Genomic DNA, 20475 nt, shown 5'->3' with positions numbered 1-20475 from the left:
TAGGCAATAAGAAGTAACAGAAGTAGTAAAGTATAGGTGTGGGTAGATAATTAGGGTAAAGAAACAAAATATTTGAGGGTGCAAGAGGACAGCAAGGAGTGGATAGAAAGGAGGGGGATGGGTGACTACATTCTGCCATACTGTAACCAAACAAGACACCCCCAAACAAGGCAGAGGACAAACAAGGAGGATGAAGAAGTGTGGACAGGGAAGTCCCTATGTTAAAGGGAAGTAAAAGATCTGAGTGACACTGGAATAAAGACTAACGGTAATTTTGTGGGCAAGGACGGCTTTCACCAAGATGAATTCCACTTCTTGAGAACAGTATTCATTTGGAAATTTTCAAGGAAGAAGGTTAGAGGAGAAAGTTTCCAGAGCTGGCTGTTGCTCTACAGTAGGTCGATTTGATATGCATTTATTAGCACTACAGAACGTAGATGGTCCACCAAAGTTTCAGGTGGAAAAAAATTACCCCTTGGTTGACTAGCTTCCTCAAAAGGTCATTAAGCAGCTACTAAAAATATTTGTCAGAGAAATATACATGCTACTAGGAACGCTACACCAGAAACCCAAGAGAAAGCAATGGCAAAGATCACAGAGGGGTGACAAAACCTATTCCAAGGAATGTCTTCATTTGTGGCAAGTAAGGCTATGACTGATCACTCATTAGAAAAATCAAAAACCGATCACATAAGAGCTACAGGGTTTTTCCAATGTTGATAGTATGGCAGTATCATAGTCACTGAAGAAAATGTGTAGGCAAAACTTTCAGCAATGGTTACTGACAGTACATCTGTTTGCCTTTGGGGCCAGCACAAAAACAATGAAGATTATGTTGCCAGGGATTGTCCAATATTGGTCCAAAATGGCAAAATCAGTACAAGATTTTCATAACAACCACACACAATACATTTACATGAAAGCGTATTAACCCCTTCCCTGCTGGGCACATTCCCCGCTGTGCTCGGGAGAGGGGGGCGCACAGTGCCCCCATGCTCATGACTAGCTCAGCTCGTCATGCAGCACAGTGCTCGTGTGCTCATGACGAGCTGAGCTAGTCATGACCACACCCGTTTCTTTAGAACGTTCGCACAGCAGGGGAATCTGCCCAGCGTGCGAGCGTTCTAAAGGTCATTAAGGAAACAGTGGATAAGGTAATAATCGGGCAAGGATCTGTCACTTGCAGACTAACACTGGACACTACAGGAGAAATCTCCTTTAAATTTACAGCAGAGAACAATTAAAAACTCCTTGTGAACGGCAACCTCTGCAGCTCGCTATGTACCTTCACTTTTTTTTTTAAAAAAGACAGTTACAGACGCTGACCTATAGGTTATTACACAAGAAAGCCAACAGCTGTACTGTAACCTTTTTTTAAATGCACCTTTAGTGAAGATATAGACAAATAATATGTAATACCTTGTTGCTTTTTCCGGCACATCACAGTGAAGAGGGTTGCAAATGCGGATATTAGCACCAGCGGCACCGTGATGGCAATCGCCCGTATTGGACCAGCCCATGGCGAATGCACTGCCAAAAAGGAACATAGTTAGCAATACATATAGGTATGGTTTATCACAGATTATTAAAGTTCTAATCAACACTACTGGAATTATGCAATTGTGCGGCCACAGCGATGTTCCCATAAGTATAGATTTGACGCATTAGCCCCATAATCTATCATCTGCCCCATAATATGTAGCTTATAACCAAAAAATTATTTTGTTTCTAGATGAAACTGTTCAAAAGTTTCAAAAAATGCAGCGATACATTGCAGGGCGGTGGAAGGCCCTTTTCAAAATCTTGAATGGTCAGCTTTCTGTTGCTTATTGCTACATTTGAGAGTTAAACTGGTACTAATGAGGTGCAACCAATGCCCAGACAGTTTTACCAAGTTGAAAAAAAGACGAAATAATGAAGTAAGACTATTACAAAATATGCTGCATTATTTGCCTTTTCTGGCTGCATAATTGAATTAACCCTGCCGCATAATTTGACCCTCTCCTGCCGCATAATTCCAGTGGCACTGGGTATAAATACTAAAAAAGTTGAGCAAGAGAAATCAGTTTGCATGCCAATAAAAACATGTGCATATCTGAGAGTTAAAATGCAATAATAAGAAACATAACTCCGAAATTCTCAAGGGGTCATGCTAAGCCAGCCTTCCAAGTGTTTTTCCAGGCTTCTTTCAAGCAAGCTCTGTATGGATGAAAAGGTAGTTAAAGCTGGAACTATACAACGTGACAGGGCTGGGCCACAACACCCTTTTTGTAGATCTGGCCCTTTCCACCACGATGAGCTGCGCGCAGTAGAGCACAAGCCAAAATGGAACCTGATCCGCTCCAACACTTTCAAATCACAAATAATCAACCATTTTTCCATGCTGTGCAAATCTCGAACATGGAGGAGTTCTCAAAACGTGACTGGGCTCTGGCCCAAGACCTGGTAACAGATATCCTTTCCCAAAGTCTCCTCGCTCCTACAAAGCAGAAGCCTGACACTTTGCTGTTGTGGAGAGACAGAAAAGAGTCAGGCTTTTAACAAGTAAAACTCTGAATTAATGTGCCATGATGTTGGAGTACAAAATGCGAAATGGCTCATCAGACATTCTACAAAGCCACGCAGGAACAAAATTCCAAAAAGAGCACATGAACAAAAAACAAACAATAAAACAAAATAGTCTCCGAAAAATAAAAAAAATATATATATTGTTTTGAACCCAAGCATTTCAAAGGAGTACAATCTACCTCAGAATCAGATGAAAAGAAAAAGGGGTGCAATTGAGAGAACTCAACAGCAGACTACCACTGTAGCCGCAAAGGCATGCACCAAATGTAGAGTTCCCCACCGATGCAGCAGAATTTTTGCTTCAGGGTGGATTAGGGAGAAGAAACTACTTCTAACCATCACAAGCTCCTCCATGCATGTCCCCACCTTACATGCCCCCACTATAGCATGGATCGCTACGCCATCTGCATTTCTGAGATCCTGCTCCTTTTCCACAGGCACCCGAACTCTGAAGGTCTAGTTAATGTACTCCCTACTTGGGGTTATGCTTCCAGGACTCTCAGTCAAAATGCTGATGATCCACACTGCGCCAGGCACATTTCTTCAGATTTCTACGTGAGACCACCATGGTCTTGTATAGAACAAACAAACGCTGGTGGAAATAACATCTAATGGACCACTCTCAATTGGGCAAGTCATCCGAAACTACATCAGCTATCCTGGTGGTTGTAAAATGGAGGATACCTATGGAGCCAACTGATGCTTTTCTATGGAGAACACTGGCTGAACCGGTCTTCCAAAAAGAGTAGCAAAACAAGGGGGATGGACTATGTCCTGTTACCATTCACCTGTAAGTGAAGGCCAAAGTCAATTACCCGGTAAGTGACAGTAACGCGAGGTAGAAATGTCGCACAATAATTCACCATCAGTCTGAACAACTTCTAAAGTTCTTCTAAAAAGCTGCCAAAATTCTGTTCTGCTTACCGAGAACTATAGCTCTTTCACTCAAAGCCATTTTAATGGATTCACATTCTGAATTCAAATAGAAACTCTAAAAGGGGAAGGTAAGTTTTCATTAAAGATTTGTTTTTTTCCAGTAGCAGGGGTCTTTCGAACATAAACACTCTGCACAGCAAGCCTAAGCAGTGCATACCTCGCAATAGTACAAGCATGACATGATGTTGGTAGATGCAGATAACATGCAGGTATTTATAAAACTACAGTGGAAGCCTTTAGAGGTGGTGGTGAAAGCATGGGGTTTCAGAAGGGTGGTCTTAGAGGCTGAGGAGGAGGGCTTTGAGGGTAAGGTTCGGTGTGGGTTGGGAGGATGAACCACATATTGCATAGGGGAGGGCGTTTGAGTGGTGGGGACCTAAAAAGGCCAAATAATTGAAAATGAGAGGAAACACTGTGTTCTGATCCTAAGGCTGATGTGGGATGGTCCAAATGGGTTTAAACTTGGGTGTCGATAAAAATGCAAAGATGGTAGAGAGAAGTCCAGAAACCATTGTTTGCAGAGGTTTTCAAAAAGGCACAAACCTCACTCTGTGAGTTCGCCTTACTCAAGCGAGCCGTATTACCTTCAAGTAAGGGGCCGGTGCAAGACCATCATTTGCAATAGTACAATAAAGCAGTCAACTGGTTATAGTTGTATACATCTTTACTGCCCAGCTCTTGCCATTGTCAACTATAAATATCTGTAATATAAAGCGGATATCTCACAAATAAAATCTAAATATGTCCCATCATTAACCTCTCAAAATGATTCCTTTCCGTAATGGTGGTACTGAGCATACTCGACTTGTGAAAACCCTGGCAGTGATCTTAGTTCACAAGGCAGAGCTTGGAATTGATAATGGTTGCCCAGGCCACAAAGAGCAGATACCTCTTGTGCTTCAAGCTAGGTGCCATCATAAACATGCCACAAAGCAGTAGAATGACATCCCTCAGTGTGTCTTCAGATATCTGTAAATGGGGGCAAGTCCACTATTAGCCGAAGCATCACACCCCAACTGGGAATCATTGTCTATTGAACCTAGTCTTACTGGCTTCTTTAGTGTTCTAGGAGAAATTTCATCTAGATTGCACCTTGGTAATATTAAAAGGCGGTGACAATGTTTGTGTGTCTGTGCACTGGAGGTTGATTTTGTATAAAATCTGTGCCGTGTTCAAGAATTATGGTCACACCATCCCATGGTGGGAGGAATAATCACAGTTTTTCCTCTGCTGGGTGTGATGAGGGAAACTAGGGTATCAAGTATTACTGCATACTAGATTGTTCCTTCACTGTGCAAGGAGCTCTGAATGCTTGTGTATCCATGCTCACTGTAGTGTACTGCCTCAAAGATTTCATTGCAGTGGCTGCTGCTTTTCTAAAGGGAGTGGGTGTAATGTCTGAGGTGCCCCTACCCTGCGCACAACACAAAGCTGCAGCAGTCTCTTCGATTCGGCACTTTTGAATATTTTGACTTCCTCCCATGTCTCACCTCCTGCCCATCTATAAAGATATGATCCTTAAAGGCCTTATTCTGCACCTCTGGTTTTACCTCCATTCAGACTCGACATCAGAGACGAATGGAGCCTGAGCACCAGCCCTGTCGTCATCCGCCGGCGGAGCCTCCCTTATGCAGAGGTTTGCGGACGCCTTCCCCTGTATGACTGTACTGTCTGCTCCCCGCTGATGAACATCTAGATGATGCCCAACAAGGACCTCCACTCTCACTACCGTCTAGTGTAACAAGTTAAAATGTGAAGTAACAATTTGCCAAACCATATCTTCCCCACTCCCAAATTTCCTAACTGAAGCATCCATTCTCTTACTTCTGCTATGTAAGGGATGGAAATTAGGTAGGCCTACTTTACAAGCAAACTTAACTACAACAACTAAATAAAGAACAAGGAAAATTAACGTCTTCAAATAAAAAAATCAGTTTATCCATTTCAAATTATCACCGTTGTGTGAGTTGACAATGAATCCAGTAGATCCTGGTGCTGTGACGACGTATCTTTGTACGATAACGCATAACAGGGTATTTTAAAAAAAGATGCTTCCTACCTGGTTTCAGGGTGTAAATCATCATTTTCCTTGTGGTGTTGGTGTCATCAACAAGCTTGAAATAAAAAAATACAAATTAAAAAATAAACATAGCAGTGGCGGAACAATTACTCGATTATATGAATTTTTACCAAAGTACTTGTTTTTGTTTCAACATTTGTCAGTGAAGTTAACAAAAAATAAATTAAAGCCAACATTCTTTCTGTAAGGGATCTCAGTAACCAAAGAAGCTTGGTGCTTTGGTGTAGGAAACTGTAAACCACTATTCATTCTGCATAGGAAGAAATACAAAGATGCTGAGGTAAACCTCTTGCTTGCACAGAGTTTTAAATCAGTCCACTACTGAAGATGACATATTGCCTAGTTCTCAATATCAAGCCCCTCTTCAGTATAGGCAAACCTATATCTAAATCTACAAATTACGCATAATGTAGCAGTAAAAACACAGACATAATTAGAGCCACGTGGCTAAAAAAGGAGAACAGTAAGTACAGCATAGAAAATAATCTGAATGAAAAAAAAGAAAATGGAAAAAAATTACAAGAGCAGCATTTTAAATGTCTGCTGTTTAATAATGCACTAAAACTAATCTAATTATCTGACGCATATCTTGTTCAACTTCTAGTAGAATATAGCCACTGCTTAAGTGCCCTGATTTAATTAGAAAACAAGATTGAATAAGGTAAAAGCGATGGAAACATTGAAACATTTTGATACATCCTTAATTATAAGAATGGCAATTTGTTTGCAAATATGTTTTTGGAGAAAAATGGCCATCCTTAACATGGCTACTGAGTTCAGTCATTTTTACCTCTATCACATAGTCACCAGGTGAAACATTCTGCAGAATACAGTTCGTCACTTCTACATTATGGTCCTGAGGAAGAAGAATAACAATTATTTGTTAGTACTTAGCTGCATACATCACAGCAAGGTCAATGACATTACAAAAGTCTTTAATGGAGGGGACTCTACTTTCCTGACTTCTGCTATCTTAAGAACGTGACAGATGACAAGAGTCTGATGAGCCAGATACTCTGATTTCGACAAATATGGAATTGGCTTCTTTAGTGTTTTAGTAACAATATTGAGCATGGTAGATTAGACAGGCATTACACAAAAGCTGTTTGTTGCTCAGCCACTTCTGAAGCACACACTGTGTAGAACTCACACAAATGAACATTTTTTTCCTCACTTGCGTAGGGACAATACTCCATGACATGACCTTGCCCATGTACCTTCACCATAGGCGCATGACCAAAAAGTCCTCCCTCTGCACCCTGAAGGTCGCGCTGGTTGCTCTCTACTCAGGGGTTAGAGGAGAGGCCATGTACTCTTTCAAAGTGCACTTTAGGAGGAGTACCAAAATGCAAAATATATATAGGTCATTCATGATATGGGCTTTGATTATAAGAATATATATATATATATATATATATATATATATATATATATATATATATATATATATATATATATATATATATATTACCTAGTGGCATACACCACTAGATAGTTATAGTTAGGTCTGCTTTTCCATTGTTTGCTAACAACTCTAGACCAGTTTGCTGAATCTTCACAAAACTTCCGCAAAACAAAGTTCATCCACCTCAGCGCCTTCCTTGAAAGTTTGGGTGTGATCAGTCACGCAGGGGAGCAAGAAAAAAAAAAGGGGGGAGTCCCAAAATGCGAAATGCCCGTGCGTTTTCCATAGACTTCTTAGACAAGGCTAGGGCAAAAACTGCCTAAAAGAACTACACCAAATTTGGCAGGAAGGTAGCTCTTGTTCCGCAGTGTTCTTTTCGTGATTTGGTGTGCATCCATTCAGTAGTTTGAGAAATTAAGGGACAAAAATAATTGTGCATCAGGAGAGCTGGGTCTGCAAGCATCAATTAAAAAATTTGAGTCTTCTAATTGGCCCAGGAAGCTTTATTTCCCACGGGCCATCTTGCTTCCGCTGGAGTCAGACTCCAGCAGAAATGAGAGCTCTGATCTGCGGCCAGCAACATGAGAAAGATGCTGCTGGCAGCTATTATAGGATCGGAAACATAGTCCTCTGTCCTGAAGTAAAAAAAAAAAAAAACATACACAAGGGAGTAAGGTAGGGAATAACCTGACCCCCCCCATAGGCCCCAAGAGGGGGGTACCCAGAGGACACCCAATGGGGGAACCCATAGGACGTCCCATGAGGGGGACGACCCAGAGGACATCTAATGGGGGGGCAGAGGATGTCTCATGGGGGACCCAGAGGACACCCCATGGGGGGTGGGGGAGGGGGGGAGACCTAGAGGACACCCCATGGGGGTGGGACCCAGAGGACGCCACATGAGGGGAGGGGGGAAGCCAGAGGACGCCACATGGGGGGAGGAACCGGGAATCCAGAGGACGCCATATGGGGGAGGGGAACCAGGAACCCAGAGGATGCCACATGGGAGGGGGGCCCAGAGGAGGACACATGGGGTGGGGGTGGGGGGCAGAAGACACCCCATGGGGCCAAAAACAAAAACACCACAATCTGATATAAAAAAGGCAGCTAGATCACATTTAGTAACCTTATGACCTAAGGAGTCCACCCTCAGGCTGTGTTCATAAAGGGGATGGGGTCTGTGTGGTCCCCCTCCCCAAGCCTGCAGAGGCCACGGGGAACCCACCCCCGGGTCCGAAAATAGTTTATATGGGAGGGGGGAACTGCACGCCCTCCCTTTCCTCAGGCCTCCAGAAGACCCGGGGAGCTGAACCCCAGGACAGAAATTTGTTTATATGGAAGGGGATGGGGCGGCGGCTGTGCGGCCCCTAACTTTTAACGGGCTTGAGGAGCTCACACCCAGGGTCGATTACTATAAGCAATTGGGGTACCACGTGGACCCCCCTCCCAGAACCATTAATAGCAGAGGGGAACCCCCTTCCCCTGGGTCATGCTCGCAAGCTATGTCCCGGGGAGCCCACCCCGGGGACATAGCAGTTTGGCTGCCTGCACGGATGCGGGCAAGAAAACCTGCATTTGCTTTCACTTGGTTGAAGCATTTTTAAATTTACCGCAAAGTGGAAGCATAAACCAAGTTCGCTCCCAGCGGGCCAGAGCTTCAAAAATACTCCCTCCCACTAGGAGTGGATTTTTTTATCTGTTTACCTGCCCGCACTGAAGCGGGCAAGGAAAGAGTAAAAAACAAATTGCTCCCATCATGATGGCGCAGCATTAGGAGCGGTTCCCTCCAGGTGAGAGCAATGCCGGCTCCCGCTGTATGTGGGGAGCTAATGGGGGCCTTGGTGGCCTTGGGGCTCCCTTGAGGTACCCCAATGACAGTATGAGTGCGTGCCCTGGGTGCGCACCCACTTTTAACTGACCGGGGTCCCAGGTGATGGGCTGTATCCCCTCCTTCAAAATTATGCCGGACCCTGGGGGATGGGGTCTCCGGGGCCGAAATATGTGTGGGAGGAACAGGAAACTTGAGCCCCCCTCCCTCAAAATGATGCAGGGCCCCGGTGGGTGGAGTTCCCAGGTCCGAAATAAGCCCCCTCCCCTTTATTTAAAAAAGTGTCTCTGGAGAATGAGGTCCGTAGGGCAGGCCTAATAAGTGTTCGGAGAAGGGGTGTGGACCACGCGGCCTTGCAACACCTCCCTTTTTAAAATAGAAATAATTCTAGGGGTGGGCGGAATTTGCGTAGTCGCGCTACGTAAAGCTCAGCGAAACGGTAAAAAATCTCAGCAAGCACGCAAAGTTCCTCGAACACGCAAAATTGCTTCTTCCGCCCATTCGCGATGCTTTTTTCCTGTTCGCGAACGCTGTGTGCGTGCTCCGGGAGAAATATCACGCATTTTGAAAAGTGCCAACAAGCAAAACATTCCGCGAAGCCGCGGATTGCAGAATTTCTGGCAAATCCACGTTCTCAGCGGAGCGCGAAATTACTCAAATTTCACGAGCAGAACGGAATTTACCACCCAGGCCTAAATAATTGGCCCCAGGAGATTGGGCCCCCAGGGCTGTAAACTGCTTGGGGATGGGCCACCTCCCTTTAAAAATACACAGCCCTGGGGAGATGTGGCACCCAGGGCTTAAAGAGGCTCTGGGAGGGGGGCTGCAAAGCTCCTTCCCTTTATCTAAATAAATGGCACCAGGTTCTCTGGGTTGATAACAGCTCGAGGAGGGGGGCAGTGTGCCCCCCTCTTATTTCTGGAAATGACCCTGGGACATTGGTTCCCAAGGGCTTTGAAAGTTTCGGGGAGTGGGGGCCCACGCAGCCCCTCCTCACCTTTTAACTTAAATGTAAGGCCCTGGGAGATGGGGCCCACAGGGCCTAAAGAGGCTGGGGGGGGGGGGAGAAATACAGCCCACCTCACCTTTAATAATACATACTAATATCCTGGGTAACGATGTCCCCAGGATCAGGCTATATGGGCAACCCCCTGCCACGCATAGCCGAAAGCCATGTTCAGTGTGGGACTGGCTGACTTTGGGGGGGGGGGGTGTAAGGTGGGCGAGTGGGTAGGGGGGATTCATTTACTTATGGTAATTAAATATTACTTTACATTTAAAAAAAACTATAAAATCACTGAAAAAAAACAATGGTTAAAGTGAGGCTATAGTTAGGTGAACATCAGTAACAATAGTTAACGTTTTGAACAAAAACATATTTTTTCAAAACGCACACATTCACCAGTTTAAGTTAGCAGGGCTAACTAACTTGCGCCCCGGCCATGCACGGCTTATAACTTCCCATATGATATTACTCATGATGTTCTATGACATCATTTATGACATCAGTGATGGCATCCCAAATGAATCTTACCGGTCTGCAGGTCTTTTGTTTAAAGGGACCCTCATGCTTTAGCTTGTAATGAAGATAATACGACTTGAATCCATAGGTATAAGGCGCATGGTCAAATGACACATGCATGTTGAAACCTTGCTGGCTCACACTAAGGTTCTTTGGCTTCCAAACTGAAAAAAAATAGAAAATTGTTTTTTAAGCTACAATCTTAACACCGTCATATATTCATCATGTTTGTAAAGCCACAACTATACTCACAAGGTCTGCAGATCAGACTGTCAGGCTGTAACAGCATTTCACAAGCTGGAAAGACACAAGTATAGATCATAACTTTTGCAGCATCACTTTTAACACAATGCAAAACATCAAGAAATCGGAGGCAATCATTCATTGTCACTCGTTATTTAGAGCAAATGTACAAATAAAGACACATTCACACATTACTACAGTGCAAATGTCAAAAGGAATATGCTACTTACCAGTATGCATCTGTTCTTGGCATAGAGGGCTGCAGAGTGGTACATTTATGAATAGATCACCATCTGGTGTTGGGCTCGGATGATTGCACTTGTTTTTCCTTCTGGAGAAGTCTTTGTCGTCATAGATGACTCCTCCTCTTGGTGTTAGTGCGCATGGGCATCGGCTCCATCCTTAGATTGTTTTGCCATAGTAGGGTTAGATGGAGTAGTGTAGTAGAATACATAAAGATATGCCCATGTAAGTGTATCTAAATAAGATAATGTTGGGACAGACACAGGTTTCCGGGGAGGCAGGGAGGGCATGTATCACTCTGCAGCCCTCTATGCCAAGAACAGATGCATACTGGTAAGTAGCATATTCCGTTCGAGGCATATGGGCTGCAGATGGTACATTTATGAATAGATTGTACAGCAGTTACCTCCCTAGCAGTGGTCACCAGTGTCTGTCGCAACTGTTTGAAATAGAGTTTTTAATACAGCTTGGCCCACTCTGGCTTGTTGTGTAGCCTGTACATCAACACAGTAGTGCTTTGTGAATGTATGTGGTGTAGACCAAGTTGCTGCTCTACATATGTCATCTAGGAATGTTCCCTAAGAATGCCATAGATGCTCCTAGCTTTCGTGTAGAATGAGCTCTAGGAGGAACAGTTAATGTTCTCTTTGCTTTAATGTAACATATCTGTATACATCTTACAATCCATCTAGCGATGCCCGCTTTAGAGATAGGATTGCCCTTATGTGTTGGGGAAAATGCTACAAATAGTTGTTTAGTTTTCCTGAAGTTTTGTGTCCTTTCTATGTAGTACAAAATGGCTCTTTTGACATCTAGTGTATGTAGAGCCCTTTCTGCTACCGTCTGTGGCTTTGGAAAAAAGACTGGTAGTTCCACTGGCTGGTTGATGTGAAATGCTGAAATTACTTTAGGCAAGAACTTTGGGTTTGTTCTAAGAACCACTTTATTCTGGTGTAACTGTAGGAATGGTTCTTGTATTGTCAATGCCTGTAATTCACTTACTCTCCTGAGTGAGGTAATGGCTATAAGGAACGCCACCTTCCATGTAAGGAATTGTATCTCGCACCTATGCATAGGTTCGAAAGGTGGTCCCATTAGTCTGGTGAGTACTACGTTGAGGTTCCAGACCGGGGAAGGTGGTAATCTTGGTGGAATGACTCTTTTAAGGCCTTCCATGAAGGCTTTTATCGCTGGCACTCTGAACAGTGATATATGCTGCCTGTTTTGTAGGTACGCTGCTATAGCTGCTAGATGTACTCTGATAGATGTGTACGCGAGATTACATTGCTGTAAGTGTAGTAAGTAGCAAATAATCTCCCTTGTTGATACGTCCGGAGGGTTGATATTATTAGTAGTACAGTGTATAGCAAACCTCTTCCACTTAGCTGCATAGCATGCTCTGGTGGTGGGACGTCTCGCTTGTTTAATTATCTCCATGCAATTTGGGGGTAGATCTAAGTACCCAAATTCTAGGATTTCAGGAGCCAGATCGCTAGGTTCAGTTGTGTGGGATCTGGGTGCATTATTTCTCCATGGTTCTGTGTAAGGTGCATGGGTAGAATTCTTAGCTTTTGATGTGGCACTTGTGAGAGTTGCAGGAGCGTGGTGAACCACGGTTGTCTTGCCCACGTGGGTGCTACTAGTATCATGGTCATTGAGTGTTGTTGCAGCTTTCTGACCACTAATGGGATTAGTGGGAGAGGGGGAAAAGCGTATGCAAATTTGTTGGACCAATTTATCCATAACGCATTGCCCTGCGACAGGTGGTGTGGGTACCTGGACGCGAAGCTTTGGCATTTTGCGTTCTGATGAGTGGCCAAGAGGTCTATCTCTGGCTGTCCCCATCTTTGGAAGCATGGCTGCAGTATTTGTTGGTGCAGATCCCATTCGTGTATTTGTTCCGACTGTCTGCTTAAGATGTCTGCTATCTGGTTTTGGACTCCTGGTAGGTGTTCGGCTAACAGATAGATGTTTTGAGGAATGGCCCATCTCCAGATTTCCTGTGCTAGTCCGGATAGTTGGAGAGAGTGCGTCCCCCCCTGTTTTTGAATATAATACATTGCTGTCATGTTGTCTGTTCTGATCAGGACTGCTTTGTTGACAACATGTATTTGGAAGGCTTTCAATGCTAGAAACACTGCTAGTAGTTCTAGATGATTGATGTGCAGTCTTTTTTCCTGCACACTCCACCTTCCTTGTACTGTGTATTTCTCCATATGTGCTCCCCATCCTGTGAGCGATGCGTCCGCTGTTATTATCACCTGTGGAATCGGTTCTAGGAACGACCGCCCCTTGGCAATGTTTGTTGTGTTCCACCACTTCAGAGAGCGGTGTGTGCGGTCGTCTACCAACACCAGATCTGTAATCGGTCCTTGAGCCTGATTCCACTGTGTCGCTAAGCATTCTTGTAGCGGACGCATTTGTAGTTTGGCATATGGTATTAGCAGTATGCAGGATGACATCATCCCTAATAGCTGCATGAACACTCTTGCTGGTAGTGAGTGTTGTGGCTGGAATCTTTGAATGATTGTAAGCATTGTTTGGATCCTGACTGGATTGGGGTATACTTTGGCTTTTTCTGTGTCTATAGTAGCCCCCAGATATTGTTGAACCTTGCTTGGTTGTAGGTGTGACTTTGTGTAGTTCACTGTGAACCCTAGCTGGTGTAGTAGCTGAATTGTCTTTTGTGTGTTTTGAAGACATTCCTCTTGTGACTTGGCCTTTATTAGCCAGTCGTCCAAGTATGGGAAGACATGTATTTGTTGTCTTCTTAGGTGAGCTGCCATCACTGCCAGGCATTTTGTGAACACCCTTGGTGCCGTTGTGACACCAAACGGAAGGACTTTGAACTGATAATGTTGTCCTTCTACCACAAACCTGAGGTATTTCCTGTGGGCTTTGTGACTCGGGATATGAAAGTAAGCGTCTTTTAGATCCAGTGTAGAAAGAAAGTCCCCTTTCTTCAGTAAAGGAAGTACTTGTTGGAGCGTGACCATGTGGAAATGTTCCGAATTTATGTATGCGTTGAGAGGTCTTAGGTCCAGTATTGGCCTTAGAGACCCGTCCTTTTTGGGAATTAGGAAGTATAGGGAGTATACTCCTGTTCCTTGTTGGTGCTGTGGAACCTTCTCTATGGCATGCTTTTCTAGTAGGGATAGTACTTCTTGTTTTAACAGTGTCAGGTGATCTTGTTTCATTGGACGCTGTTTGGGGGGGATGTTTGGTGGGGTAGATGTGAGTTCCAGGCAATAACCATGTTGGATAATTTGTCTCACCCACCTGTCTGATGTGATGTTTTCCCAGACAGGTAGGAACTGTGATAGGCGTCCTCCGACCGGTGTTATATGGTCTGGGGGGAGCTGTATGAAGTCACTGCTTTGGGGTTGGGGAGTTGCGGTTGTTGTTGTTTCCGCGACCTCTACCCTTGTTGTTGTTACCTCTGTAACCACCTCTAGAATTACCTCTGGGTGATGTGGGTGGAAAAGAGGTTTGTTGCTGGCTTGTACCTGTATTTTTGGATCCTCCTCTATAGGCGGACCTACGAAAGGAACCTCTTTGTGTCGGCTGTTGCAATGCTCCCATTGATTTAGCCGTTTCCGTATCCTTTTTCATCTTTTCTAAGGCCTCATCTGTCCCTGTGCCGAAAAGTGTTTTCTCATCAAAAGGTTGGTTCAGTAATGATGTTTGTACCTCTTGTTTGAACCCTGAAACCCTGAGCCATGCATGTCTCCTTAACATGATGCTTGTGTTTGTAGATCTTGCTGCAGTGTCTGCCGCGTCTAGGGTGCACTTGATTGAAGTGTTAGTAATTAACTTCCCTTCCTGTATGAGTTGATCTGCCCTCTTTTGATGTTCCTTAGGGAGATGTGTGATGAGTTTTTCTAATTCATCATAATGCGCTCTGTCATACCTTGCAAGTAGTGCTTGTGTATTAGCTATGCGCCAGCTGTTTGACGCTTGAGATGCTACTCTCTTACCAGAGGCATCTATTAGCTTAGACTCTTTGTCAGGAGGTGGAGCTTCTCCTGTAGATAAAGAGTTTGCTCTCTTACGAGCGTTTGTGACCACTAGTGAGTCTAGAGGAATTTGCCCTTTAATGAATATTGGGTCTTTTGGAGCTGCTCTATATTTCTTATCAATTCTTGGGTTCAGTACCCTAGCCCTCACCGGGTCTTTGAATATTTCTGATGTGTGACTGAGAAGGCCCTTAAGCATTGGTAGTGTTCCTGATGTTCTTTGTGCAGTAGGTAGTGTTTCTAATAAGAAATCCTCTATTTGAGGTTCTGCATGTAGTTCTACCTTGTGGTATTTTGCTGCTCTATTAATGAGTTGCGCAAAACCAGTATTATCATCAGGAGGTGAAGGTTTTGAAGGATACAATTCAGGGTCGTTATCGTTATCTGACCCTACATTGTACTCTTCCCATGGGTCTGCCTCCTCTGGGATTGTGTCTTCATCATCCCCAGGATGTTCTCCCTCCCCTGTGTCACTTTCTACATCTGTTGTAGGTGTAGATGGTCGTGTGGGAGGAATATTTGGCCTATTGTGAGGAAGAGGAGAAGAGGGTGTGTCTCTAGGTTTTGGAGAAGGGGGAGGAGTTGTATTTGTCCCCATTGTTCTCTTCTTCGGATGAGTCCTGTCGTCCGACTGTTCATTCTTCCTCTTTTTAGGTAGTTCTGTGGCTACCTTGCCAGTTTGTGGATCAATAAACAGAGTTTTTTGTTTAGGATCTGTTTTATATTCCTGTGTCGGTACCGCAGTTTTTGGGGTCCGAAAGGTGTTTTTTCTTCTGACTGTCCATTTGTATTTTCGGCACCGAGATTTTATTCGGATCCGATGTTTTCGGTGTCGACGATGTCCCCGGTGTCGAGGGTGTTTTCGACGTCGAAACGTGTTTCGGTGTCGACATGGACTGTTTCGACTTCGAGCTTTCCTTGACATGGAGCTTTGGTGTCGATGTGGGTCGTCTATCGGAACCACCATGATGGGAGACCGAATGTTTCGGTTTCGTTGCCGGGCCCGAAGGCGGGGCGTCGGAAACTTTTTTCGGTTGTCTGACCGGGCTCGAGGGCGGGGTCGACACCGTGCGTCGTCGACCTCCTCTTCCTCCTGTTCTGGGTGCTGGTCCTCGAACAGCTCCGGGATTGCTTGTGACTGCATTCTCGATACTTCGTGTCTTCGGTTTCTAATCGTCGATTTTGAAGAAAATGCTGCACAGGCCTCACAGTCCCTGGATTCGTGTTCAGGGGACAAGCAGAGGTTGCACACTTCGTGTAGGTCCTTGTGTGGGAACTTAGCACCACACGTTGGACATTTTTTGAATGGAGTCCTTTCCATGGACTCCGGGCTGGACTACGTCGAGCTGGTCTTCTCGTAGTCGTCGTTCTTCGAAACGCGTCGAGATGGAATTGAAGTCGCGTTCGATAACAATACCATCGAATTGGAAAGGGTTACGCGCCGAATATAACCTTCTTTATTGAAGTCGGTCCAGAGCGCTTCGATCCTCATCCGAACCCGATGGCGGAAAAAAACAATCTAAGGATGGAGCCGATGCCCATGCGCACTAACACCAAGAGGAGGAGTCATCTATGACGACAAAGACTTCTCCAGAAGGAAAAACAAGTGCAATCATCCGAGCCCAACACCAGATGGCGATCTATTCATAAATGTACCATCTGCAGCCCATATGCCTCGAACTCACATTTATTACCATAGTAAATCAAAAGTGAAATGAAAAAAACATTATTGCCTCAAAGATTGCATGTAACAAATACTTTTTACATGGTGACAACTCTCCTAATAATCAGAATCTCTCTCCTGTGTGGTGTTCTTTTCCTGCAAAACTTGATGAACCCTTTTCATCTTTTATGGTCATCACCGAAATAAAGATTAATTTGACTGACTGACTTTTCATCATGGACTTGGTCAAATATATTTTGTTAAAACAAGTGCACATGAAAAAAATACAGTGTCATAAACCTTATCTGCAGATGTGCATGCAAAAAGGTGTTATGAGTCATGGCCCCGCCCCACATTAAAAAATGGTAATAATTACACTCTGTACAACAACATGTTTAATTTATATAAATATATATAGACAGATACACACATACGCCGAGTTTCGCTGATACTCCTGTTCTTATGAACAAATGCATGCGTACTTATGAAAGGAGATCAAGAAAATGTTCAAAAACAAGAGATTAATAATCTTTCCAACATAGGAATAGTGTATTTGAAGTGGAAAAGAGCAACCAAGTGAGAGAATGGCCAAAAAACACAAAGTGAAACTGCTGGAGGTCTATGGTAATTTTAGATAAACCTAAATCAAAAATATAAATTAAACAAAAGGAATTTAAATTAAAAAAAATATATTAACTTCCTTTCATGCTGAATGCAATAAAATACTTACCAAGCCATGAAGATGGATGGTGCTAAAAGCCATGCAGAGAAAAGGCGCAAAAGGCAATGGATAGAGAAGGGGCACAAAGCCTATACGGTTGGCATATATGTGAAAGACCTTGCAGACTAAAGGTGGAAATAATACAATTCAGTTTTAAGGCACAGAAAATGCCACCACAAAACATCAAAAGGTAGCATAAATAGGGGACATAAAGGACAGACAAATCACACATATCAAAAGGATACACATATTTATAAAGTGATAGAAGAAAGGTGTAAGGAATAAACATTCAGAAACCGAACAGAACATTTAAATGTGTGAAGAAATGGACAGGAAAGACTAAGAAAGGTAAAAGAAAACGGGTGGTGGGGTGGGGGATTGGAGGGGTGGGAGAGACCAGGAATAAAAAATATATGAAGAAAGAGCAGTTGAACCCAGGAGAATATAGTAAGATGTTAAGGAAGGGAGCACAGGAAAAGTGAACAGCAAGGGTACAAATAGCAAAACTTGTGAAATGGGACAGGGAAATTGAAAAGCCTTAAGACTTAGTAGATGAAATGATGTAGGAAGAGTACTAGAGGAATAATAAAAAAAACCAATGGGGACTGTTCATGAAGGGTGAGGAGAGAGGAAAATACGTGAAAGGGAGAAGTAGAGAAATGGAGAGGAATAATAGAAGAGAGAGAGGGAGGGAACATAGAAAGGGATAAAGGAGTATGTGGATAGAATGGAACCAATAATGTAAGAATACATGAGGACACAATAATTGAGACATGAAAATTGAGACGTGAAAATGTTGAATAAGAACATTTAGTAGGGTGGAGAAAAATGATGAATCGGAGAACTGGATTAAGGGAATTTTGGAATAATTAATAATCTGCAATGCAGAGAAATTATAGGGCAGAGAAATTATAGGGCAAACAGAAATAATGGAAAGGCAAAGAACTTTAAGTCTGCAAATCAAAAAACGTGAAGATGGCACATCCCAATATCTGCTGCCTTAGCGACTGTGCCCCATAGCACAACCACATCATAAAGAGTTGCAAAAACATTACCATAAGAGTTGCACTTACTTCGACTTCGGAAAAAGAACGGGTGGTAGTTGCTCTCATTTTTAACAGAAGGAAAAGGAATGACCTTTACAAAATAATCCGTTTCGAATTTGAGGTTTAAAAATGGCTGAGATTCCATCACCTAACGAAAGAACAAAAAGACAAAGGTTCTGAAACCTCAAGCCATCTAACATTAGCTTCGCACAATCAATACCCAACATATTACAAGAACGCTCGCCACATTAGTCCATAACATCTACTTGTCCACTTTAAACCAAAGTGCAGCAGCACAAAAAGGGAGTTGAACAATATTGAAATGTAATATCCGTTGTCCAATGCACAGATGAGGACACAAATTACACACGCTCTAGCAATATCCTGGAGCAGTAGGCTATAGGGAAAAATCAGTGCTGCATTTTCAGGAACACCCCTGATCTACAACTCCAATCAACTGGAATAACTATAACGTGAGAGGAACTCACAATCTCAAAGTACTTTTGCACCAGTAACTAAATTGAACTTCAATAATAGTTCTCCTATGAGCCCTATAATTTGCATCATGACATTTAAAGAACACACTCAGAACAATAGTATGTATATACCTTCTGTCAAAACATTTCTTCAAGTAATAGGTAGTCTCTGATTCCTGAATTTAACAAATTGTACACACTACCTTTTGTATTGCACTTGTGGTGGTAGAGGGCAATAAACGCTTTCAGTTGATTCAAAGACCAATGCCGCAATCTACTTACCGATTTATTAAAGCTAGCATTGAGCTGCTTTGGATCTTTTAAAACCATTTGCTGGCAAAGTCTCCCTTCGGATTTTAGCTCCTCCAGGATTACACGAAACCCCTTCAGAAATTCCAAACCTAAGGAGTAGAAATCACATTACAGGTGTGAGGAAAAATGCAGGCACTTGTGAACATTTCAGTAAGAAGGCATTAAAGGCTAGGCAGCTTAGTCTCACCGGACTCCGTCTCTTCTTACAAAGTCCATTAGATAGGATCTCCGGATAAAGCTGTCTATCAGAATATCACTGACAAAAACAGCGACCTGCCAAAATATGGACTACCAGAACCTTGTTAAAGTTATACATACATAGCTACGTACAGCTTCACTATTCATAACCATGCATTTATTTACCTTAAATACTATTGAGAAAGTGAGTGTGTCAAGGTACATACACGTGGAGTTAGAAATGGTAAATCTAGACTTGACGGACGATTTTCTAGTAGTCGCTATAATGGCCATGGTTTTGTCCATTTCAGTGTCAACATTCTGGTAGTAAAACTTGGATACATTTCTTTACTATTAAATGCTCCTCCATCAGTAACCTTTCCAGATCACTTTAGTTTTGAAGCTCAGAAAAGATTAAAATACAATACAAAGATATGTCATATTAACTACATGTTTTTAACATCTCACTGGTAAGTTCAAATACAACATGAAATTGTATGGGGCGATAATTTTAATACATGGTTTGAGGAAGGCACAGATGATGTAATGCAGAATGTGATTTTGACTGTGGAATATTAAACTAACAAATAAATAACAGTGTGTATGCTACTGGGTGGACCTCATATATGTCTTCTTACTGTCTATTATTCTCAGTATAGGGTCTTTCTTTGGTATTTTTGCTTATTCCATCCTGACCCAGAACAATGGTCTGAGGTAACACATTCTCCTATCCCTAAAGATCTTAGCGGTATGAGTCGTAATGATGTATCTGCAACTTAAAAGCCTGTTCTTAACCTGCATTTCTTATGGGACAAGATTATAGTCAAGACGACTTTCAGGTCACTAACTAAGGAGCTACATTTATAGAAGTATACAGAAGTACAAAAAAGTCCTAAACTTTGTGGGATTACAACTGTGGATCCTATTTACGAAGGAATCTGGCCTGATGGCACAAAAATATCCCAGAGGACATAGTACTCACTGAATTTTTGATTTGTATCTGTAGCAGTTACACGCTCTGTCTCGGTTACAGCCTTTCAGCTACAGCCATTGATCTATATCCCTTCTCTGCCTCTTTGATTAAGGCTGAGAGAAATGTAAGTTGACTCGCTAAACCAATGACAGAGGTTTAATCTGTCAACGACTGCATTCGCACTCATCTGGCAGACAAGTCCTTATACCGGGTAGATGTCTTACTTTGGTTTACAAAGGTTTTATTTTCTTAAGAGCATGAGTAAG

At 43.1% G+C, this 20475-nt stretch overlaps 1 protein-coding gene across 1 annotated transcript in view; it reads right to left on the bottom strand.

Moving 5' to 3' along the window:
• IL17RD (interleukin 17 receptor D) overlaps positions 1–20475 on the bottom strand; it is a 219434-nt gene that overhangs the window by 35391 nt on the left and 163568 nt on the right. Inside the window, exons 4-10 of the mRNA XM_078661574.1 lie at positions 19030–19148; positions 18299–18419; positions 10592–10636; positions 10352–10503; positions 6375–6440; positions 5564–5618; positions 1420–1530 (exon numbers count right to left, since the gene is read on the bottom strand). Of these exons, the coding sequence (XP_078517700.1) occupies positions 1420–1530; positions 5564–5618; positions 6375–6440; positions 10352–10503; positions 10592–10636; positions 18299–18419; positions 19030–19148 (669 nt within the window). The remainder of the gene's footprint in view (positions 1–1419; positions 1531–5563; positions 5619–6374; positions 6441–10351; positions 10504–10591; positions 10637–18298; positions 18420–19029; positions 19149–20475) is intronic.

This window comes from Lissotriton helveticus, chromosome 9, assembly GCF_964261635.1.
Source record: "Lissotriton helveticus chromosome 9, aLisHel1.1, whole genome shotgun sequence".
NCBI classification, from domain to species: domain Eukaryota; kingdom Metazoa; phylum Chordata; class Amphibia; order Caudata; family Salamandridae; genus Lissotriton; species Lissotriton helveticus.
The sequence above is the reverse complement of the archived record's forward strand: the minus strand, read 5'-3'. Positions and strand labels throughout refer to the sequence as shown.